The 24298-nt window shown below is 51.4% G+C and overlaps 2 protein-coding genes across 2 annotated transcripts in view; one reads left to right on the top strand and one right to left on the bottom strand.

The window, feature by feature from the left end:
* Positions 1 to 23250, top strand: PLBD2 (phospholipase B domain containing 2). The gene is made up of 12 exons (XM_081036468.1): positions 1 to 345; positions 8217 to 8310; positions 10029 to 10187; positions 11550 to 11650; positions 11870 to 12084; positions 16726 to 16823; positions 18916 to 19076; positions 19702 to 19797; positions 20037 to 20108; positions 20733 to 20885; positions 21505 to 21667; positions 21916 to 23250. Exons 1-12 carry the CDS (start codon positions 56 to 58, stop codon positions 22081 to 22083), a joined length of 1770 nt encoding a protein of 589 aa, XP_080892594.1. The 5' UTR covers positions 1 to 55; the 3' UTR covers positions 22084 to 23250.
* Positions 23117 to 24298, bottom strand: part of SDS (serine dehydratase) — a 7241-nt gene continuing 6059 nt past the window's right edge. The window contains exon 8 of the mRNA XM_081036470.1: positions 23117 to 24128. Coding sequence (XP_080892596.1) covers positions 24101 to 24128 — 28 coding nt within the window. The 3' untranslated portion in view covers positions 23117 to 24100. The remainder of the gene's footprint in view (positions 24129 to 24298) is intronic.

Below are 24298 nucleotides of genomic sequence, written 5' to 3' on the forward strand. Positions count from 1 at the left end.
CCCCCGGAGGAGTGCAGTCACGTGAGCCTGGCTGCGGCGTCCGGCTCCTGCCGTGATGGTGGCCCCGGTGTGCGGCTCCCCCGGTGGCCGCCTGGCCCGGGCGCTCACGCGATCGCTGGCGCTGGCCCTGGTGCTAGCCCCGCTGGGCGGGCTGCTCCTGAGCGGCCTGACGCGCGCGATTCCGACGCCGGGGGGCCCCCAGGGGCCGGACGGGCCAGTCCCACCCGCCTCCCGCAGCCGCTCGGTGCTACTGGACGCCGAGACCGGCCAGCTGCGTCTGGTGGATGGCCGCCACCCTGGCGCTGTGGCCTGGGCCAATCTCACCAACGCCATCCACGAGACCGGGTAAGGGTTGGCCCGACCCCGCGCGGAACCAGCAGGGAGGGTGTTGCGTGGGCCCCGTGCCTCCCCTGCCCCTGGGACCAGCCTTTTGCTGGTGACAGTGCCCCTATCTCCCTGGGGGTCAGTGTCCCGCTTCTGAGGATGCGACGCCACCATCTGGACCAGGTCCCTGCTTGGGTGAAGGATAATGCAGCATCCCTCAACTCGCGGGAACCAGTCCCTTGCCTCCCGCCTGGGTGACAATGTCTCTGTCCCCCTAGAGACGAGTTCCTGATCATTAGGGGCTCACGTGCCTCCATCTGGATCAGGCCCGTGGCCGGTGGGTAGTTAAATAATAACTTACTCCCGCCCGCGTTCCCCATACTTCACATCCCCACCCCCGGGCTGGTGGGTGGTGAGCTCTCCAGGAGACTGCTTTTCACTTCCTTGATTGTACCTAACTTCCCCCATACGTGCCAGACCCTTGCCTGCATGTCAGAGCCAGGGCAGCAGGACGCAGGCGGGGTTCCAGGCCAGTTGGAAAACAGAGGATCCCTAAATTCACATAGATCCAGATAGTATCATGCCTGGGCTCTGCTCCCCCTTTCCTTCTTCTCTCCTGGTCCAGGGGCAAGGCGCGTGGCCAGATACTTAGTATGGAGACAAGTGCTCTGTCTTTGACCGTCATGATCACTAGCCTTATCACTGGGACTGTCGTTCTGATGTGTGACTCTCACCTAACTCCTCTGCTTATCTCTGGGCTCTTCTTTCCAAATCTGTGGCCCCGATTTTCAGGATGTGCTCTGGCTGAGGTTGAGTAAGGCCCTCTCAGGCCTTGTACCAGAGCTTGGGCCTCGTCATGCCTTCATTCACTCACCTAGTACACTTGGCCTTGGGGACACAGAGCTGAGCAGGTGGGAGGATCCCCATTCAGTGGGGGAGACAGTGCCAGAAGGGAAACCCGAGTCAGTGGGAGTGGGGAAAATGTGCCTCAAAGCCTTGTCAGCAGCGCCCAGGTCCTGGATCCAGGCTTTGCTGGGGATCTTAGGGAACCCTGAATCCTCTGCTCCCCATCCAATCCTGGGCTCATCCCAGTGGTTAGACTTCATTGCCCCGTCCAGCAGGCTTGGCGTCCTCCCACTGCTACCCACATCCATTTTGCTGGCATCCATTAATTCTTGAAGGTGTTGGGGAGATATCCTCATGCTGGCACTTTGTGGCACTTGGGAGGATATAAAATAGACAGGCAGATAAAAGGGGGATTTTGGGGAGGGGGTTTGATGTAGACACAGGAGCTGGGTGGAGCTAATCTGGGAAGGCTCCCAGGCAGAGGAGGCCACAGGGTTGGCTGGCATCAATGCAGGGAACCAGAACTCTATGGCTCCATGACTCTGGAATCTGCTGACCCGTTCTCTGCTGACTCACACATGCTTAGCAGAACCAAGAGGGCATGACAAATCTCTGCCAGGATGCCAGCTAGAGGAGGAGGCACAGAGATGAAGCCATGCATGGGGAGGGGGCTTTAACCCCAGGAGGCCCCCACTGGGCTGCATTGCTTTCAATTATGGAAAACAAGTGGAGAGAGAGGACTTCCTTGATTGTGCTGGATGGAAAGCTCTTCAAGGCCCAATTCCACTGCTCTGTGGCCTTGGGCAAATCACTTCACCTCTCTGATCCTGTTTCCTCACCTGAACGTGGGGCTCTAAGGGAAATTCAGTGGGATCATAGACAGCATCACTGTTTATTTACTGAAGGAAGGAATGAGTGAAAGAGAAAGGAGCAGGAGCAGGTGTCCTCTGCCCTCATTTTACAGTTGGGGAAACTGAGGCCTGAAAAGTGAGCCCAGGTCTCTTTCTCCTTCTTGCTTTCACTTCACTGTTCCAACATCTTTTTTGTCTGGTCTCTTATTCCCTCCTCTTAGACTCACATGCTCCTTAACCCTCTGAGTCTGACAGCACTTGGGGGCTATGATGTAGGGAAAACCATATTAGAAGTCCCCATTTTATGAGCAGGGAAACTGAGGCCCTTGAAGACACCCTCTTGAGAACTCAGAGATAAGACGAAAGAAAGACATATGGGTGTGCTAACCCCTGATCAGCAAAACCTCTGATCTGTGGGTGAGTGTCTCAGTTTTGGAAGAGTGGAGACCAGATATTTGACTCCACCTAGAATAGAGATCCCTCCTTTTTTCTCACCCCCAGATTTCACTACAGGGTATCCTGGGATGAATTCCACATCCTCGTCCCCCATAACCTCTCCTCTTTTAATTGTGCTTTATCTGGCTTTGGACAGACACTCCCCACGTAGCCTGGAAACATTTAGGATTTGATGCTTGGGGATTAAAGGTGTCCCCAGATGTGGAGCCTGTGCCAGCCCAGGGCTCTGGCCTTGGTCCTGGGGAGGCCGCACCCTCCAATCTCACCTCTTCCTCCTTCCCTGACCTGATCCAACAACCAGCTGTTTGATGTAAATCACCTTGGAGTTGGGAGAGGAAGTAAAGATCAGTAAGAGGGAATTAACCTATGGGGAAGCCAGAAAACAACCCAACCCAGTAAAATGGATAAATATTTCCCAGCTATTTCTCTGAAAAGTCACAGAAGATAAACTTGCTATTAAGAATGAGAAAGGAGGGATAGCCACAGATAAGGTGGGCATCTCACCTCGTGAGGGCGCCCAGGGAATGCTGTATGCCAAAGCAGGGTGTGACCCCCTGCCCATCTCACATGAATGGCCTGGCTTTTCCCAAATGAAACTTCTTGATTAGACCATGGAGTAGGCTCAGAGGTGTTAGCCACCTCGACATAAAATCATGTGAAAAAAGATGAACACATCCAGTGCTGCCAACTTTTTATTTTTATCAAGCAAGCGCATTAAAAACAAAACGGAACCATATTTATCAACCTCTGTCAATTTCATCTCGTAAGAGATCAGCTATTTTAGAACCAAACAAGCAGAAAGGACACAATCTCTGGGTAAAAAGCCATCTTGAATGGACACATTTAGCTTTAGAAACACCCTCTTGCCAGTGTTTTCCTTTTGCCCAGGGTACAGTTTCTCAAAGTTCTTCACCAGCACAGCTGCTGACGTCCAGCCTTCCCATTTTCCAGATAGGGAGCTGAGGCTGGAAGGGCAGGGGAGTGGGGTATGAGGCAGAGTTTCAGGTTTACTATCAGAGCGATCTGGGGCGCTTACTACAGGTGGCTGAGGTGGCCTTGCAGGGTCAGGAGAAATCCTTTGATGACAGCTTACTGCCCAAGGCAACACGAGAATCCTCAGAGATCAGCCTCAGGCGCTCCAGTAATGAATCAGGTAGCTGGGAACCAAACCTCACTCCTGGAAGCCTCCCCCCACTCAAGGCATTCTGGACGGAGCTGCGGAAAGCCACCCACCTGGGTTTTCTGAGGACTCAGGCAAAATGAATCAAGGTCATCTAAACTCAATCACCCCAGTGTCCCTTTGGTATAAGGTGACAGTCTCTTGAACAAGGGCTGTGACTAATGCCATATTTATGGTACTGAGGCCTGGCAGGAGGTCGGGAAATTATCACTTTCTGCTCCTGCTTCTCCTTTCTGCCCAGCTTGAAAGACACCAAGCTGCCCTTCTTTACATTTTGGTAATTGTTAGAAAAGGAATTGACTTTTCATGGTAAGAATTATAGCAGTTTAGAAAGGTGGGATGGGATGTAGGAGGTAAACCTCCCCCCCACCCCCATTTTTTCTTTCCGTATATAACCACCGTTAGCTCTTTCTTCCAGAATGTTCTGTGCATAAACAGACCTAAACATGCACACATATGTATATGTAGAGGTGTGTGTGTGTGTGTATGTGTGTGATGCTTTTGTACATGGGTTTAACTGTGTCTACTGTCGCCATAAGAAACGCCCACATGGGTACAGAATTTTTGTAAGAGTTTTTGTGACCCAGACATGTTCCAGGGAGCAAGATATCAGATCTCCTGAGAATAACGGTGTTGCAGTTCTCTTTCATGCATTTGATTACATGGAGGTGGTAGAAAGCAAGGCGAGGATTGGATTACAGGATTATGTGCTCCCTTGAGGGGTTTATTTCAAAGGTGTGTTAACCTGGCTGCACAGAGACAATGGACAGAGGGCAAAGATAAACCTTTTGCTAAGAAAGCTCTATGTCTAGAGCATGACTACCCACCGTGCCTTGTCCTGTTAGGAATTTATGATCAGATCCCCCTGTGAGGTTGTTCTCCACGGAACCCCGTTTTTCTTTCATCCACACTACCACTTGTCCCTGATTTTTTTTCTTTTTTTAAAGTTTGTCTCTGACATCTTGTCAGCATGTGGCATTCCCCCACATGGTTCTAGAAACCCAGGGAATGAATGTATGGCTAGATTATTGTGTCAGGCCCCTTATGGTGGGCATTTCAGGAGGCTCGTTTCCCTGGGCTCTGGTGGAAGGTGCTGCTGGGGAGGGACAAGGGCCCTCCCCCCTCATCTGTGAGGGCTCTGTGAGCACCTGGTCACAGGGTGGGTTCCTAACCACGGCCTATGTCCAGGGTGTCAGCACCGTGGCTTGACTGAGCCCAGGCACCCCTAGAAGGAGCAGCTGTTTACCACGCACAGTCTGGAGGAAAGCCACTGGCCTCTCGGTTATAATGGGGCTTGCGCCTGGTCAGCTTTTTTGGTTTCATGTGGTTTGTGTTTGGTCTCCCTCGATCCCCTGCTATTTATTTATTTATTTATTTATCTTTTTTAAGGAGGGCGCAGCTCAGTGGCCCAGGCAGGGATCGAACCGGCAACTTTGGTGTTATTAGCACCACGCTCTAACCAACTGAGCTAACCGGCTACCCTATCCCTTGCTGTTTTTTATCGTGAGGCAGGGTCTGCACATGGGGCCCTGTTATAATCTTCCTTCCATCACCAAATCTACCGGGTCTTCCCAAACTCCCCTCTTAGATTCTCAGTGAAACAGATGTTTAGGGAGCATAGAGGGTGTGTTATCTCCTGGGACACGCCGTAGTAACCCTCTGAAGTGTGGGAGTTACAGATGAGGACACTGAGGCCCAGAGAGGTTAAGTGGTTTTCCCAGAGGTACACAGCTGATAAGAGAGAGACCTGGGGATTCAGACAAAGTCTGAGGGACCCACAAACCTAGACTATTTGTCCTTCATTCTCCTTGAAATGTAAACATTTTCATTCCAGTCTCTTGTGCTTCTCTGTCCTTATCTGTGATTATATGTGAGTCTTTAGCCTGAAGTTCATGGCTCTCATCTTCCTTTGAAAAATACTAACCCCCTATTTTTTCCCCCCCAAAAAAAATCCCACAAAACTCAGAGTTAGAGGCTCAGAGCACATGCTCTGGAATTTTAGTCTCAGCTCTACCACTTACTTGCTGTGTGACTTTGGGCAAGTGACTTCACCTCTCTGAGCCTCACTTGGTTCCCACATCTGTAAGGTCAGGAGAATAAAACTCATTTCTTAGTGCGTCTTTACTTAGAGAGCTAAGTAAACTTGTCATGTGCTTAGCACATGCCAGGGACTGTTGTTATTCACCATAGTAGGGCCTTATTACCAATCCCCACATCTTTTTGGCCTCAGCGTTCTTTGCCTTGGAACATTCAGAGTTCAGGCTTTCTTCTTTTACTTTCCCTTTTCTCTCCCCCTTCCCCAGAAAGCTCCTACTTAAACTTCAAAACCCAAGCCAGCCGTAATGTAACCTCTTCAATGAAGCCTTCATAGGTTTTACTCTGCAGCAGGAGCATACCTCCTCAGGGCACCCCCTTGGCATTTTATTCCTTTTCTCATCACAGCAGTTACCCTGTTAAGTCATTATCTGTTTATGTGTCAGTCACCCACCCCACCCCCATTAGCTTTTTGAAGGTAGGACTAGATATCATTCATCCTTATATACTCTCAGTATCTGGCACCCAGTAAGTGCTCAAGAGGCTTGCTTGCCGAAAGTATCGGGTGTGGGTATTTTGATAGTCTTTCCCTCTCGAGTCTCCTCTAGGGCAGAGCTATTTCTATCCTGGAGCTCTTGGATGGCATTTTAGCCAACTTTCTATGAGACAGTCCTGGCTGGGCCTGGCTCTGCCTTGTCCTGTGGCCTCTTTAAGGTCACATTAGTGTCTTCCTGTTGCCCTCATTTTCTTAGCAGAAATTGCCATAACGAATGTTTTCTTCCTCGTTATGGAAGTCACCTGGGTAGTTTTGTGTCCTTGGAGCAAGGATGAAATCCAGACCCATAAAGGAAAAGAGATCAACAGATTTGGCTGCACAAAAACGAAAACCTCTATTTGGCAAAAACAAAAGCAAAAATCAATCAAAATACAAACTTATTTTCAATATTAGTCACCAGCCAAGGGCTAATATGTGTAGAGGATTTCACCAATCAATTAGAGCAGGTTTTCAAAAAACACAGTAGAGAAAAATAAATAAAGGACACAAAGAACTATAAATGACCAATACAAATAAGAAAGTCTATGTAGCTTAAGTAATTAAAGGACTATAGTTAGTTAAAACAATACAATTGAATTTTCAACTCTCACCTTAGCAAGGATGAAAAAGATGGCGAGCATCATTTTAAGCAAGGGCGTGGGCAGACAGGGGTCTGGACACTGCAGAAAGGCAGTATGTACCCTAGTGGGTTCCAGGACTGGCAGGTAGAAACCCAGAGTCTTGGGCCCTACCCCAGGTGTCCTGGTCAGAATCTGCTTCCTAACGAGGTCTTCACCTGACCCGGATGTACATCAGAGTTTGAGACGTGCTGCTTCACAGGAGGAGTGGGGGCCAGCCTGCCTGGAATTGAACCCAGGCTCTGCCCTCTGCCAGCTCTGTGACAGACCACCCGGCAAAGCCAGTGACTAAGACAACCGTTTAACCTCCTGGGTCCATGGGGCGCTGGAGCAGCTCTGCTTTATGCAGACCTGCTCAGCCCCATGTGTCTGTCATACCGGGGGCGCCAAAAAAATGTAGACAAGTGGACACTTGGGCCAGCTTTGCTCAAGTAGTAGTTTGCCGTCATCAGAAGTGTCTGGACCCTGATGGGAACCACTTTGAGCACCTTTTATCATTGCAGAAGTGAAACGTGACTTGTACTCATCTTTTGTTATCGGTATAGATTGAGTATTACAATTTGAATACAGTTTTCCTTTCTTAAAACGTGTGTACATTTTTTTAGCACCCTCTGTATTTCTGGGACCAGTGGCCTGGCCAGGGCATCTTCTCATGGCAATAGCAGAGGCACAAGAGGGCAAGGGGAAACACAGGGTGGCCTCCCGAAGGCTCATGTTGTAACTGGCACACAGTTACGTCCACCCACATCCCTCCAAATGGCCAAAGCAAATCGAATGACATGACCGAGCCCAAATCAGAGGGGGCAGGACACTAGGCGATTAGTGGGAAGGACTGCAAAGTGACACAGCACAGGGCATGACTAGGGAGGGGACAGCAGGGCCGTCTGCCGCTGTAGTTACGTAACCGTGTGCTTTAATTTCCTCCTCTTCTATATGACGGAGATAGTAACAGTGCCTGCTTTGTAGGATGGTGACATTGTCTTGAGGACGAAAGAGTTAATAGATAGGCAAGTGACTAGAGCAGTGCCTGGCTCACAGGAAGACCTCAGTAGATATCAGCTGGTATTATTGTGGGGGGTGGGAATGAAGGTCAGTGCAGCTTTTGAGGGGGAAGCTGTTTGTCAGTATCTATTAAAATTAAAAGGACATGTTCCCTTTGACGCAGCATTTCCTCTTTTAGGGATTTAGCCTGACACGTGCACAGAAACAGGCAGACAGACAGACAATCATGTGAAAGGTAGTTCATCACTTTTTTTAATGGTGTGACACTGGAAACAGCCGTGTGCTAAGTGGTGGACTGGCTTCGCGCCTGTCCCTGCACTGGCGCAGTGTCACCTCTCCTCTCTCTCCAGGTGGGCCTTTCTGGAGCTGCACACGAATGGCCACTACAATGACAGCCTGCAGGCCTACGCAGCAGGCGTGGTGGAGGCCGCCGTGTCTGAGGGGGTAAGTGCCAGATGGGGGAACCTGGGGCTCCCGCCTCCCCCACCCCACCAAGTGTGTTTCCCGGGGAGCTTTGGAGAGTTCTGAAATATGGGCAGAGAGGGCCCTGCCCCTGCCCCTGCCCCCAGCCCTCTATCTAGCTGGGGAGAAAAGGCTCACATGCCTGCGTTAAAGATTTACACCAGGTACTCTTTGATGTGTATACAAAAATATGCAACATGTTCCAAGTTACGAAGCATAATAATAAAATGAACACCCAAACTAAAACCCAGCACGTTACTGAGACCATGGAAGCCCCCCTCCCAACCCAATCCCCCAGCTTCGCATACCCCCCGAGGCACCCACCACCTAAATGTGGTGGCGTCCTGCCCTTACTTTCATTCATTCAGTCGTTTCTATTGAGGTAGAGTTCCCAGGCCATAAAACTCACCATTTTAAAATGTACAGACTCCGTGGTTTTTTGGTATCTTCATAAGGTAGTACAACCATCACCACTGTGTAATTACGAAACATTCTCATCACCCCAGAAACGCCATGCCCAAGTAGCAGTCACCTCCCTTTTTCCTCCTCACCCCAGCCCCCAGCAACCATGAATCTGCTTTCTGTCGCTACGGATTGGGTGATTCTTGACATTTTATGTAAGTGGAATCCTCCAAAATCTGGTCTCTGTGTCTGGCTTCTTTCCTTTAGCATCACGTTTTCAAGTTTCATCCATGTGGCCTGTGTCAGTACTTCATTCCTTTTTATGGCCAAACACTATTCCGTTGTCTGGATATGCGGTTTTATTGACCCTTTCATCAGTGGATGGGCGTTGGAGTTATTCCCACCCCCTTGCTTTTGTTAAAACTAGTTGTACCCCATGTGATGACTCCTTAAACAACAAATTATTTTGCTTTACTTCACTTGGGGCTTTAGAAAAGTGAGAATCATAATTTTCAGAAGTGGTGTGACGGCCGTGCTCCCACACCCTCGGTGGAAGTGGGACCCCCACTTTAGAAAATAATTCGGCATCAGGTTGTAGAGTGGAATGCGTACGCGTCCGAGGACCCCGAGGTCCCACTCCTGAGATGTGTACCCTAGTGGTGACGCGAGGATGAGCATGAGGTGTTCAAAGCAGCCCCCAGGTGTGAACACCCAAATACCACCATTGGGTGAGTGGGTAACCAGATGCAGTAGTCACACAGTGCAGCATGAGAAGAGAGTGAAAACGAATGAGTGACACAGATGAATCTGAGTTGCATGATGGTGACAGGGAAAGAGCACGTCACAGAGGACAGCGTACAGTGTGACAGCCTTTTGTAAAACCCACAGTCGTCATTCTGACACCTGGTTGCAGTTTTGGACGCCCTCCTGGACCTTGATGTCTGGGGATGTGGTCAGACGCTGGGCCGGGCATCCGTGGTGATGGACTGACCGAACACATATATAGATTGGGGGTCCCCAGTAACAGGGGGGGTGTGCTCTAGGGCAGATTTTGAATGCTGACGGCTTTCAAAGGAAGGAGATGTCCAGAAGCATCAGGCCCTGTTGGGGGTTGAGGGCTGGACGGGTGAGAAGGCCCTTGAGGGAGAGGAGCCAGTGTGAGCAAAGGCGCAGAGGGGCCTCACCAATGCCCTTCGGAGACGTGGATGGGGGTGAGGACTCAGCCCGAGCGGGGAGCCCATGGGGTCCTTCGGGCAGAGAGCGGCTCGCCCACCCTCGCCCACCTTGCCCGCCCACAGCTCATCTACATGCACTGGATGAACACGGTGGTGAATTACTGCGGCCCCTTCGAGTATGAAGTCGGTTACTGCGAGAAGCTCAAGAACTTCCTGGAGGCCAACCTGGAGTGGATGCAGGAGGAGATGGGCTTGAACGAGGGCTCTCCTTACTGGCACCAGGTGGGCGCAGCCGCTGTGCTCAGTGGGAGTGGGCGGTGGATGGGTGGGCTTCGGGGACCTGCCACTGCTGTAGCTGCTGCCCTTCCACCTGGCCGCTTGCCCGTCCCCTGCCCCTCTGGGCCAGCCCTTTGGTGTGTCCCTGATCTCCCATCCCTCCTAGCTGACCAGCCGTTCATCCATCTGTCGAATCTCCACCTGTCTTTACTTCCATGCATCCACTCGATGGCCCTCCAGCCGTCCATCCTAGCCCACCGACCTCTCCAACCCGCTCTGCCCACCTTCTGTCAAAGAATCAGCGAAGACATGTCATTCATTGTTAGTACGCTGTTTTACTTGCATACAAGGGAGATGGCGCGATGGATTGATTACATCCAATGCAGGTGAAAACAGCCTTTATAGAAGGGAAAGAGGGAAAGTGGGGAGCTAGAAAGCCCGGAAAGTTTGGGCACAGCGACTTTTGTTTTCCCTAGCTTGGGTGAGCTGCCGATGAGCCGGCTGCTAACAGAGAGACCCAGGCAGGGTGCTCTGCCTGTGGGCCGTTGGCCAGGTCATCCATGAAGTCATTTATTTATGGATTCCCTGGAACACCTCAGGGGGGTACATGCCACAGGCAGTCTCTGGAAAATGGCTGTCAGTGTCGGTAGCACCTCCAGCTTGCCCAGGCCAGGTGTGCACCTTTCCCTCATTGCCCACCCATCCACCTACTCATACCTTTACTAGAAGAGGCTCGTCCTCCCATTCACCCACCCACCCATCCCCCTATCTATCCACCTTATCTAACCACTTATCTACTCATCCATTCATCCATCCACCCACCCACCCACACATCCACATACCATCCATTTATCAATCCTGCCTCTCCGTCCATTCATCCATTCATCTTGCAGATGCTTATTAAGTGCCTGGTGTTATGCCCAGCACAGGCCAAGGCCCTGTAGGGACACGATGGTACTCAGTGGTTATAGAACAATGACAATGGGGAGAAGTCAGCAGCATGAGACAGGGAGCAGCACAGCCAATAGTTAACCTCACAATGGACAGCTGTCAACAGTGGGCCAGGACACACTGGGAGGCTTCCTGGAGGAGGTGGCTTTGAGTTGGACTCTTAAATTGGGTTGATTTGGGGGTTGGCACAGGACAGGAACACAGTTAATTAATTGAAAGCAGGAGGGTGCTTGGCATGGAGGGGTGGGTGATGGTTAAAAGGGAGTCAGGGCTGGCTGGAACCTGGAGGGTGTACCTGGCCCTCTCCCGCTCTGTCTGGGTCCCCAGGCCATAGCCCTTCCCACTGCAGGAGAAGGTGTGAGCCAGGGGGAGAGGCCTCACCCTACCTCTGCCCCCTGCCCTTTGCCCCCTCCCCAGGTGCGGCTGACCCTCCTGCAGCTGAAAGGCCTAGAGGACAGCTATGAAGGCAGTGTGACCTTTCCAACTGGGAAGTTTACCATCAAACCCTTGGGGTTCCTGTAAGTGCCACCCCCAGAGTGGACAGGGTAGGGGAAAGGGCCACACACCTCATAGTCAGACAGACTTGGGTCCCAGTACTGGCTCTGCCACTTCCTGGCTACATGGTCTTGGGCCAGTCACCTCCCCACCCCGAGCCTCAGCTTCCAACTTTGTGAAATGGGTCTATAGTAGCACTCAGAGCAGACATGGTAACCCTCCGGTGCCTCGGCCCTCCTTAGCCTGTTGCAGATCTCTGGGGACCTGGAAGACTTAGAGCTGGCCCTGAATAAGACCAAGACCAAACACACTGTGGGCTCTGGCTCCTGCTCTGCCCTCATCAAGCTGCTGCCCGGCCAAAGTGACCTCCTGGTCGCTCACAACACCTGGAACTCATACCAGAACATGCTGCGTGTCATCAAGAAGTACTGGTTCCAGTTCCGGGAAGGCCCCCAAGGTGGGTAGATGTGGGGGTATCTGTATGTGAGCGTGGATGTGGGCACACGGGAGGGGCACGTGCTAGGATATGTGGGCCTTGGCCTGAGACACGCCTCGGTCACTGTAGGGTCATTCTAAGACCTCATCTTATTTTTAACATGTTAGTTTTATCTCCCAAGGTGTATCAGTTAGTGAGTGCTGCATAACAAATCATCCCCACATTTAAAACAACAAAAGCTTAAAACACAACCATTTGTTTTTGCTCTCATGGCTGTGGGTCAGTTGGGCAGTTTTGTTGTCCTGGGCCAGGCCTGGCTGATTTTGGCTGGATCACTGAAGCTTCTGCAGTCAGCTGGCATGAGTTGGCTGACTTAGTATGTCCTCATTCTATGCCTGGGAGCTGGCTGTCAGCTGGGGTGATGGGCAGCTGGTCTTCGTGGTCTTTCATCCTCCAGCAGGTTAACGCAGGCTTGTTCACGTGGCATCTGGGCGGGGTAGTATGGAAGGCCTCCTGAGGGCTGGTTGAAAATGGCACAGCATTCGATGCTCAAAGTAAATCAGGTCACCAGCTCAGATTGGAGAGGTGGGGAAATAGACCCCACCATTTAATGTAAAGAACTGCAGAGTCACATTGCAATGGTGTGAATGCAAGCATGGGAAGAATTACAGCCGTTTTTGCAAACAATCAACTGTACTAGGAATGCACGTGTGCACTCTTCCTGTCAAATGTGAAAGCTTTGCAGCTAAGGCCCAGGTTCCCCATCGTGCGTCAACCCCAGAGGGAGCCATTGCCAAATGTTTGCAGTACCTCCTTCTTGACCAAACTGAACAACTTAACGCTGCCGGAGGTGGCGAGGAGGTGGGGAAGTGTATACCCTCACTCAGTGCTAATGGGAGTAGGAGTTGGCATGGCCACTTAGAAAAGGGACCCAGCCGGCATCTAATAAACTTCGAAATCTCACTCCCATGACCCAGCAATTCTCTGGTTCAGATCAGTCTCTATAGAAACGTTTCCATTTATGCACAGGGAGGGTGTACAAGGATGTCACATGCAGGAGTGGTTTGGAGACCACCTAATGCCCATTCATTTAAATCTAAGTAAACTTCTAAGTTGACATTTGTATAGAAAGTGTGCATATCCTGAGCGTGTGGCTGGACTTGGTGCACAGTGAACACACCCACGTGTGGCCCCCAGATGGAGAAACAATATTCCCAGCCTCCAGAAGCTTCTCTCGTGTTCCTTTCCAGGCACTGTTCCCAGACCAGCATAATCTCTATCCTGATTTCTTACAGCAGAGATTAGGTTTGCCTGATTTTGAATGTTACATAAATGGAAACATGCAGAATGTGCTCGTTTGCGTCTTTTGTGAGAGTCACCCACACTGTACTGTAGATTTATCATTCTCATTCCTATATATCCATTAACATTTCAGTATCTTTTAAAAAACATACATAGTCACATACGTATGTTATAGAAAATGGGAAAATACAGCAAAACGTAATGCAGCAAAAGTGACTCGAACACCCCACAACCCGCAAGAGATCATTTCTCTGAACATTTGGTTATGTTTTTCTCCTAGACTTTTAAAAAAAAAGTAACTCAGTTTTCTGTTTGTTTTAATTTATTTGTATTACACTAGTAATACATGAGTACATACTCGCTGCCAACAAATTCTACCAATACAGGTGAAGAAATACATCTCCCTTAATACCTTTCTCCTAAATTCCAGAACCTTCCTCAGAGCAAACCACTGTTGCCATTTTAATTTGGATCCGTCTAGAATTTTTTGGATGCGGTTACATATGTATATGGACCTTTTTTTAATTAACAGACTTTACCTTTTAGAAAAGTTTTAGGCTTACAGATGAATTAAGTAAATAGTACAGAGTTCCCATATACCCCCCTCACTTTCCTCTATTACTCACATCTTGCATTAGTGTGATATATTTGTTACAATTACTGAACCAACTAGTTGAGGTGTTATTGATGGAAGTCCATAGTTTACAATTTGAGTTCACTCTTTGTGTGTTAGAGTTTTATGGATTTTGACAAACGCACAATGACGTATCCACCTTTACCTTGTTATACAGAATAGTTTCACCGCCCTAAAAAGTTTGCTTTCTGAGTTTTTGAAAAAACATAAATCATCTCCTACCATATGGATTGTTTGCAACTTATACTTTTTACTCAACAGCCAGCCTTGGAGAGTTCTTGCTATTTCCATGTTCGGTACACCTTGTAATAGCTGGATGGTAAATTTAACTCATTCCCAGTTGAGGATTTGGGCCATTTCCAGGGCTTTTCTATTTCAAATAGTGCTGCAGCAAGCAAGAGGGCCCCCAGAGACGTTACCTAGTAGAAACACTAGATTAAAAGATGAGCATAATTGGGGCGGTTAGAGCGCGGTGTTCTTAACAACAAGGTTGCCGGTTCGATCCCCACATGGGCCACTGTGAGCTGCGCCCTCCACAACTAGATTGAAACAACTACTTGACTCGGTACTGATGGGTCCTGGAAAAACACACTTAAATAAATTTTAAAAGTTTAAAGAAAAGGCATAATTAAAATTTTAGTCTCTAGATAAGTACAGCCAAAATGCCTCCAGTTAACACTTCCACCATCTATCTATGAGGATGTCAGCTTTCCCCACAACCCGGCCAGCACTGGGTATTAGGATTCCTTTCGATTTTAACCATTCTGATGATAAAATGACATCCCAGACCTTTTTTTTTTAGATTAACTATGTTAATGGATAGCTTACATACACACTTTAGAGTGTATAATTTGATGGGTTTGAACAAACATGTGCAATCATGTAACCATCATTCAGTAAAGAAAGAGAACACACCAAAAAGTTCCCTCTGCCCCCTGCTGTTAGTCTCTACCCCACCTCCCCAGGCAACCACTCTTCTGATTTCTTTCCCATTAGGTTAGTTTTGCCTGTTTTAGAACTTCATATAAACTTGCACTCATTTTAAACATTTTCTGACTGTGGTTTTATTTTTATTTATTTACTTTATTGAGGTGAAATTCACGTGACATAAAATGAACGATTTTAAAGTGTTAAAGTGGCATTTAGTTCATTTATAATGTTGTGCAACCATCACCCCTATCTAGTTCCAAAATATTTTCATCACCCCTCCAAAGGAAACTACCCTTTAACAGTCACTCCCATGTCCTCCCCACTCCCACGCCGGCCTCTGGCAACCACTAATTTCTTTCTATCTCTATGGACTTATCGATTTGGGACATTTCATATAAATGGAATCAGACAGTGATGGTTTCGTTGTGTCTGGCATCTTTCACTCAGCATGATGTTTTCAAGGCTTATTCACATTGTAGCACATGTGCGTGCTTCATTCCTTTTTATGACTGAATGATATTCCATTGTATGGAGAGACCACAAAATTTGTTTATCCATTCATCTAGTGATGGATATTTGGGTTGTTTCCACCTTTCGGCTTTCACACTCATTTTTAATCATTAAAACAAATTGTTTAAGTAATACATGTTCACTGTAAAATGTTAGAAAACGTAATAGAGCACAAAGAAGGAATAAAAATCACTTGTAATCCACTCTGTCCCGAGCCCCCAAAGAACCACCGTTAATGTTATTTTCTTTTTCAGTTTCAGCTGTTTAGTTATGACTTTGCCCTTTTGTTTTTACTTATTTATTAGTTATACAGAACTAACGGGGTGAGGCTCCAGGGATCCTCACCCCTACCCCAGAACCCCTTGTGCCTGCCAAGTGCTGGTCTGGTTATGTGGTACCCTTGATTGTAAGCCTACTGCGTGCCTACTGTTTTGCTAGAAGCTCTTTACCTCTGCAAGCTTGTAAATTAAATCCTTAAAACTGCCTTGTGTAGGGGTGAGGGGTTTTTATTCTCATTTGTAGATAAGTGAACTGAGGCTCAGATAGGCTAAGTTATTTGCAATAGGCCAAAAAATAAGGGGTTGAGCCAGGATTCTAGCCCGGTCTCCTCCTCTTGAAGCTCGTGCTCTTACATGACCCAGCAATCCCACTTCTGGGTATTTATCCAAAAGAAATGAAATCAGTATCTCGAGTTGATATTTGCACCCCCGTATTCCTTGCAGCACTATGCACGATAGCTGAGATAATGGAAATAGCCGAAGTGTCCATCAGGGGGTGAATGGGTGAAGAAAATATGAGTGATATCTATACACACACACAATAGACTATGAGGTGGAAGGGAATAGGAGGTGATGGATATGTTAATTAGCTTGATTGTGGTGCTCATTTCACAATGTATCCGTATGTCAAATCATAACATCACATACCTCAAATACAGACAGTTTTGTCAGTTACACCTCAGTAAAGCTGGGAGGAAATCCCTCCCAAAATAAAGCCCATGCTCTTTAGACTTCTGGGTATTGCGCTCTGAATTATCATTTTTACAATAGGTCTTGGTAATTAAAAAAAAAAGGGGGGGGGGGAAACTAAACCAAGGCACTACAAAAATATGTATGTATTTTGCTCCTAGCTTACACACACACACACACACACACACACACACACACGTCAGACGCCTGGGGCTTCCTCTGAGGCCTGCTGTCCCCCAGCTGGAGTCTCCCAAGTCTCTTGGGTGAGGGTGTGGGCACCCCCCTCCCGTGGGCTTGTCTGACACTCTCCCCCCACAGAGGACTCGCCCCTGGCTTCCGGCAACAAGTTGGTCTTCTCGTCCTATCCCGGCACCATCTTCTCCTGTGATGACTTCTATATCCTGGGCAGTGGGCTGGTGAGTCTCCCTTTCTTTCCCCTTCTTTCTCCCCGAGGCTGCTTTTCCCCTAGCAGCTCTGGGTGGGCAGGTGGGCACAGCCCCACCAGCATACCAGGGCCAAGGCCTATTCTTCTTTGGTGTTGGGTACTTGGGTCACTGGCAGGGTGGGGGTGTGCCCCATCCAGGCCTGCAAAAACCTGCAGCTGGCCTGGGACTCTGCTTTGTGACACAGCTCCACAGAAATCGCTCCTCTTGGGGCCCTTATGCAATATCCATGACCTCAGTGACCTCGTTTTGTTCTTATGTATTTGGGATAAGCTGTCCCTCTTGCACATGACCTTGCTCTGAAATACTGCCTTCTCTCTTGCCTTCCACAAAACCCCTCTAACCTGGCCAGGTTTTCTGAATAAATGTTGTTTACCATGTGGTTGTTTTTATCGGTTTTCCTGGCTGGCGTCCAAACTCACTTAGAAATCTGTTCCTGGCACCCCTTGCAGAGGCAACCAGCCCTGCGATCGCCAGGGCAACACTGTAGAGGAGAGAAAAACATGGCAAAAAAACACACAAAAAAAGCCACCTGGCCAGAAGCCACTAATTCCCTGGGGAGAAGAGGGGAGGGGAAGGGCTCTTTTCTATTAGTTTTGGAGGGGAGCGCGGGATTTAGTCCCCTTAAGTTGAAAGAGGCATGAGAGGGCCAGGCAGTGGGTGAGAAGACCCCCTTGCTGCACTCTGGGGTGGGGGATAGTGGGAGTGGAGCCTGGGGAAGGACCTGCAAAGTGTCCGAGGGGGAAATTTACCTTCCAATCCGTAGCTGGTGTTGTGTTACGGATCTCTTTGGCCGTTTGGGGAGCTGTGAACCCCTTCCCAGAATAATGTTTTTAGAAAGGAAACCAATTATGTTGAAATGCGTTTATCAAAATTTGATAGAAGACCACTTGAAATACATGTGCTGCTTTTACCAGCACATTAAGTGACAAGATCGGGTGCCAGGTGTGCCACCTCCCATCATGTAGAAGTAACAAGGAACCTAAATGGTATTTTGAGATGCATGGAACCCTGTCATCTGGTGGGAAAACATCTGTGATTTCTGTTGGTGACAGTCTCAGGTACCGCTGATACCTGTGTGGTGTGCCACCTGTGTTAACAATGGGAGGAGATGCTCCTTTCAGTTTGACGTTAGCAGAGGTAAATATCATCTAACATCAAACGTGACATAAAGATGGCATGTTTTTCCCATCCAAGTCGGCAGACTCCCTGAGCACGGCCACTGCTTAGGCTCTCCCCTGCCGTGCCAGAGGAAACGGCTCTTGGGGGCGCTGGAGGCCAAGGTGGCCTGAATCCTGGCCATGGCTTTGGATTCTAAGAGCAGCTGGTTGAGCCACGAGGAGGGGACAGGATGGAGGGAGTGGAAGAATCTGTTCCTGCCTGGGCGTTGCTACTCAGAGGCTTGCTTTGCAGATTCCTCTTTTAAACATCACATTTATGGCTGGTGCTGTCTTTAAGCTGGTTCCCGGCTTCGTGTGACAAAGGGAGAAGCATGCTGATATCCTGCTGTAGGGGAACAAGCACTGTTGTAAGAGCTGGGAGTTTGGGGAACGAATCTCGGCCAATCCACATACCAGCCATGACCTTTGGCAAGTCTCTTAGCTTCTTCAGGCTTCAGTTTATCTTTTAGTAAGAAGGGGCATTAATAGTCGTGCTGGATTTTTCCCTGGCGTTTATTGAGATTATGGTAGTCTGCAGGCCAAGAGCCTCAGGCCACCCACCTTTCCCTGTGAACTGCAGGGCAGGGGTGGAGGTGGGCTGTTGTGTCTCTGGGGAGAGTTGACCAAGTTGGTGGAAGGAGTGGGTCTGTAAGAGTGGCACCCTGGCCTCTTCAGGGCTCTTCCCCAGGGCAGAGCTGGACGCGTGATCATGAGTGCCCTTCAGTGCTCAGCCAAGGAAGCAGCGAGGAACGTGCACCTGAGCCCGAACAGAAGGTTCTAAAACTGTTCAGTAGTAACGTGTGCACCATGGCTGAGGCAGCACTGCCACTTGGTGGCAGCATGCCCTAGTTGTAAGTCAGGTGGCTGTGGCCCTTCAGAGCAGTGTCCCCTCGGCTCTTCCACAGGTGACACTGGAGACCACCATCGGCAACAGGAACCCAGCCCTATGGAAGTACGTGCAGCCCAAGGACTGTGTGATGGAGTGGGTACGCAATATTGTGGCCAACCGCTTAGCTGTGGACGGGGCCACCTGGGCAGATGTCTTCAAGAGGTTCAACAGCGGCACGTGAGTGGGCTTCTGGCACTGTGGCCTCCGCACCCAAGAAATGGACCACCCTCCCTCTTAATTAAGGACTCAGCTCCTGGGGGACCTCACATGGCATGAAGACCACATACCCCACACCCTCTGCAGAGTCCTGTCATGGATTCTTATTAGAATGGGAGGGAACTCTAGCGTCCCCTCCCTTGTTTTATACATGGGGAAAATGAGGCTCAGGGAAGGAAAGCATTTGCCCCTCTTGCAGCCTCCTCAACCCAGGGAAAGGCCCCCAGAGGAAGGCCAGGGAGAGAATTTGGACTTGAGAGTTCTGGGGACAGTCGGGAAGCCGTCGAGGGGTTGGGCATGGATGGACTAGGGCGCTGTGCACCAGAGGCCCTGGAGCTGGGTCGTGCAGGGTGTTAGGATGTCGGGCAGAACTGACCTTTGTTCCAGTAAGCACTGGGGAGCCATCAAGTCCTCTGGAGCAGGCAAACAGTGTGATGAGAGACGTTTGAGGACACCTGGCCAAGCTGCAGTAGCACCCCGGCCACCCCTCCCTCGTGATTCCCAGCTGTGCGGAGCAGTGGAGGCAGGGGGAGGCTGGGGCGGTCGGCCTCGGGTCTGCTCAGTCCTCTCTTCCTGGGCACGGCAGGTATAACAACCAGTGGATGATTGTGGACTACAAGGCATTCGTCCCCGGTGGGTCCAGCCCTGGGAGCAGGGTGCTCACCATCCTGGAGCAGATCCCGTGAGTACCCTGCTAAAGGGCAAGGTGTCCCAGGCAGAGGGAACTGCCTAGGGCAAGGGGGCGTGCTGAAAACACGTGGAAAGGGAAAGTCCAAGGGAGGCGGGATCGGAAGAGAAGGCAGCCCCGACTGGGGCTAAAGACCCAGGATGTAATCTACCTCCAGGCAGTGGGGAGCCGTGGGTCCTTGAGCAGGGCCGAGCCCCTTTTCTCACCGCCCTTGCCCCGTCTCTCTGCCCCAGGGGCATGGTGGTAGTGGCGGACAAGACCTCGGAGCTCTACCAGAAGACCTACTGGGCCAGCTACAACATACCGTATGTGTTCCTCTTGCGCCCCCCACCCGCCCCGGACCAGCTCTCCATGCTGGTGACGGGCAGTTCCCAATGACTTTAAACCCACAGCCAAGACACCCATCCCACCTGCTTCTCTGGTCAGGAAAGCCTTGGCAGTTTGGGGTACAGTCGTGGGACTTAGGTCAGCATCTGAATGACCTCCCAGTCTGGACCCACAGCAGGGTGACGGGGGGTGGCCCGTCTCTGGTGCTGACACCTGCCGTGGCTCCCCAGCTGGAGCCACTCTGCCATCTCCTCTTCACGTTGACTGTGCTTCACCTGGGTTATCTCATCTGAGCCTTACAGTAACCGCACGCGCCAGCCACGGTTCCTGTTCCCATTTCACAGATGATGAGACTGAGGCCCTGAGAGAGGGCCTGACTCCCCCGTAGCTGGTCAGTGATGAAGCCAGCATTGGAAGCCATGTCTCTTGGACCCCCGCAGAACCCAAGCTTGGCCACCCCACCAAACCACCCCCCAGCACAAACAAAAGATGTTATTATCGCCATCCTGATGTGATGGTTATTAGCGCCAATGTTCTGGCATGACCACCCACTGCCGGGTGAGGTCAGTGGAGGTCGTGAGTGACAGTCCTCGTCCCGGCAGGTCCTTTGAGACTGTGTTCAATGCCAGTGGCCTGCAGGCCCTGGTGGCCCGGTATGGGGACTGGTTCTCCTACGACGGGAACCCTCGGGCCCAGATCTTCCGGCGGAACCAGTCGCTGGTGCACGGCATGGATTCCATGATCCAGCTCATGAGGTGCGTGGGGGGCAGCGAGCCCCGAGTCACTTGGAGCGCTCTGCATGCTTCACTGTCACTCATTTAAACCTCAAAGCAAGCCCGGCAGGCAGCAGGGGCGGGTGGAGGTGTGACCGCGGCCCCACAGGGCCCAGGCCTCGCTCCGTGAGTCCTGTGGAGACTCATGTCACAGGTGGGGATGCCAAATGGCCGCTGGCTGACCACCCTGTACGGGGCCCTGTGTGGTGCCCAAGACGCAGGCATGAAGCCTGTCCCCCACTGTCCTCAGGGGGCGCGCTGTTCCGTGGAGATGTAGAAATCCATCCAACAGTTACACTGATGGGGCTGGGTAACTAGGACTGTCTGAGTCCCCAGAAATGCTATAAAGGCACAAAATGGGGTCTGTAGCCTGACGGGACAGGAGCCCAGAGGCAGCCTCGGACGGAGGGATGCCTGAGTGGAGGTCTGAATGGTGAGGATGGGACGATGGGGTGCAGGGGGCGAGGGACCCCAGCAGTGGGAGGGGTCTTGCACAGGAAGCAGGAGGCTGTGTAGGGCGGCTGTTGCCAGCAGGAGTTTGGGCCCCTCCTTGGCTTCCCCTTCCCAGCATGACTGATGGTCCCTCCCTTCCCACATCCAGGTACAATGACTTCCTGCACGACCCCTTGTCACTGTGCAAAGCCTGCAATCCCCAGCCCAACGCGGAGAACGCCATCTCCGCTCGCTCTGACCTCAACCCGGCCAACGGCTCCTACCCCTTCCAGGCCCTGCACCAGCGCTCCCACGGGGCCATCGACGTGAAGGTGCCGCTCCGCCCGGGCCCTGGGGCTGCAGGCGGGTGGGTGGGCAGGCGGGCCTGGTCACCATCGCCGCTGGGGAGAGGATAGGGGTGAAGTCTGGGCTCAACGCAGATGGCAGGGCAGCAGTCACGGTCAGAATCGGGCTGTGGTTGGGGTCCAAGTTAGGGTGGGTGCCAGGGCACCATGGGTGGGGCGGTGTGGAACCCAGCCTAGCCCGGCACTCAGAAGTCTGCTCTGCCCCGGGTCTCCAGGTGACTAGCATGGCACTGGCCAAGGCTCTGCGCCTTGTGGCAGCCAGTGGCCCCACGTGGGACCAGCTGCCCCCTTTCCAGTGGAGTACCTCACCCTTCAGTAGCCTGCTGCACATGGGCCAGCCTGACCTCTGGAAGTTCTCACCCATCGAGGTCTGGTGGGACTGAGACGCCAGCTGTGCCCTGCTGCCTTCTGCCCCTGCTGACCCAGCAGGACCATCCTCCAGCTGCCGCCATGACCTCCTGCCCACCCCCTCTGTGGCCTTTACCCCTTGCTGTCCCCAAAGCTGGGACCTGGGTCTGCCAGGTTCACTCTCATCCGGGCGGCTCCTCCTGGTGGGGGCGCAGAACCCAATGGGGCCCAGAACTGACTCTCTCTCTCCCCGAACTGGGTGAGTGCCATCCCCATCTCCCTCTGCCTCTCTGCGTCTCAATCTCTTCTCTTTGTTCTCCTTGCTTCTCTCTCTTGCCCAATTTGGGGCCCCGTCCTCATGCTGCCCCTCCTGAGGGATCAGATTCTGGGGCCTCCAGTGGGACAGGAGGGGCCTGTCCCTCTCCCTACCTCCCAGCGTCATTCCTGCCCGTGGCTCTGGAGCTTGTGGGGTTTCAGCCCCCGAGACCTGGGCGTTACGTGCGGTTGGCGTCTGTAGTTGGCATTGCTCCTCCTAGCTGCCAGCCCCAGCCTCTCTGCTCCCGTGGGAAGCAGCCCCATTTTCCCTTCTGGGCAGCTTCCTCAAGGACAGACATGTGAAAACAAACAAAAACCAAAGTTTCTGGGGACTTGTGGTGGGAGGGGCCTGAGTGTCCTCTCTGCAGGGACAGGCAGGAGTGTGAGGTCCCATGCTCCAGCCTCATGCCCCCCATCCTGGGCCTGCCCTTGGCCTCGGGGCAGTGCCCACAGCTCTCCTGCAGCGGGAACCAAATCGCAGGCTGTGTCGCCATTAAACGAGGAGGCCGTGGCCCCTGTGCTGTGTGCTCTTTGGGACAGTGGGGAGGGTGGGTCCACACCTTCCTCCTCTCAAGTTTGGAATCTGCACCCTCCTCCCTCGCATCTTCCTGTCCGTCCTTCTGTCTGTCCATCGGTCCATTTATTTGCCAACCCACTCACCCATCCAGCCAGCCACCCATCAGCCATCCTTCCATCTACCCATTCATCCATTTTCCAATCAGACATTGTTACAAAGTCCTGTGGATACCTTATACCAAAAGGTACAAAAAAATCCGCTCTTGTGAAGTTTACATTGGGGAGACAGTCAACAACATAAATAAAATGGGTGTGTAAGATGTTGATAAATGCTCTGGAGGAAATAAAGCAAGGATGGGATGGCTCGAGGCAGTGATGGAACTCCGGCAGGTCCTTCTGTAGGAAGGGGCAACTTCAGTCTATTCCTTAGAATGATTCTGGTGCCTTCTGCTTTCTGGGAGGTGGGGACAGTTACGTCGCCAGGGTGATTCTGAACGGAGTATGGGGGGATCATGCAGATGGTCCCCCGCTGGGGCTTCAGCTGACCCAGCAAAGGTAGGACCTACCTTTGCAGAGGTTGTCAGAAAGGCACTTGTGCTCTGGGAGTTTCCCACAATCCTCAGCTTTAGAATGGCAGCTGCAGGCTCATCTGTGGCTTCTGCCCATCCCTGAAGGACGGGTGTGGCCAGCTGGTTGGGCCCCAGCTTACAGAACTTTGGCTCCTCCTCTTGTGTGCAGAGGTGTCTGCCTTGTCTCTTGGGGGATTTCATGCCCAATCCAGCAGGACAGTGGAAGCTGGGAGCAGGCCTATTCTGAGCAGGTTTTCCTGAACTGGGTACAATTTCGGTCCCACTCTATCCCCAGGAACAGCTCTGGAGCCATGGGGCTGATTTCCTGTTCCTGTCAGCCTGTCTTGTCCCATCCCCTGGGTGTTTAAAGTACACGTGGAAGTCAGTAGGTAGGCCTGTGGCCAGGGTGGGCTTGGGGTAGGTTTTCCACTCTCCCTGAAATCTCACAGCCCCTGTTCTTTGGCAGCGTGGGTGGGGGTCTTTGCAGCCTATGCTCACCTGCATGGTGTCGCGAAGGGTTAGAGTGTCTCAAACTTCACTTTGAACTTGAGGATCCAATAAAGTGCCTCGGGGGCTGCTATAGGTGGCGTGGGGACATTCCTGAGTAGTGATGGGGGGCCCCCTCCTGGACCTCAAGGCAGTTCCTCCTGTTTCATGTGCTGGATTCAGCACGCACTGTCCTTGGAAGAAAGGGTTTGATGTTTTCAGAGGGAATGTGTGACACTGACTTCAAGTCCGCTCTTCCCTGTCCCTGAGATGATGGTCCAACAGCCAGTTGACACCCGCCCCCCGGGACAGGGGGCTCAGTACTCTGCTCCCGGTGGTTCCACCACCGTGATGAAATCTGAGT

The sequence above is a fragment of the Rhinolophus hipposideros genome (assembly GCF_964194185.1).
Source record: "Rhinolophus hipposideros genome assembly, chromosome: 24".
In the NCBI taxonomy this organism is placed as follows: Eukaryota; Metazoa; Chordata; class Mammalia; order Chiroptera; family Rhinolophidae; genus Rhinolophus; species Rhinolophus hipposideros.

Bases quoted from the DNA above. Each gene is read 5' to 3' on its own strand.
- PLBD2 (XM_081036468.1), top strand. From the start codon at position 56: ATGGTGGCCCCGGTGTGCGGCTCCCCCGGTGGCCGCCTGGCCCGGGCG. The intron at 19,798-20,036 runs GTGAGTACCCTG...TCTCTGCCCCAG, and splicing joins ACCATCCTGGAGCAGATCCC to GGGCATGGTGGTAGTGGCGG. The intron at 20,109-20,732 runs GTATGTGTTCCT...TCGTCCCGGCAG, and splicing joins TGGGCCAGCTACAACATACC to GTCCTTTGAGACTGTGTTCA.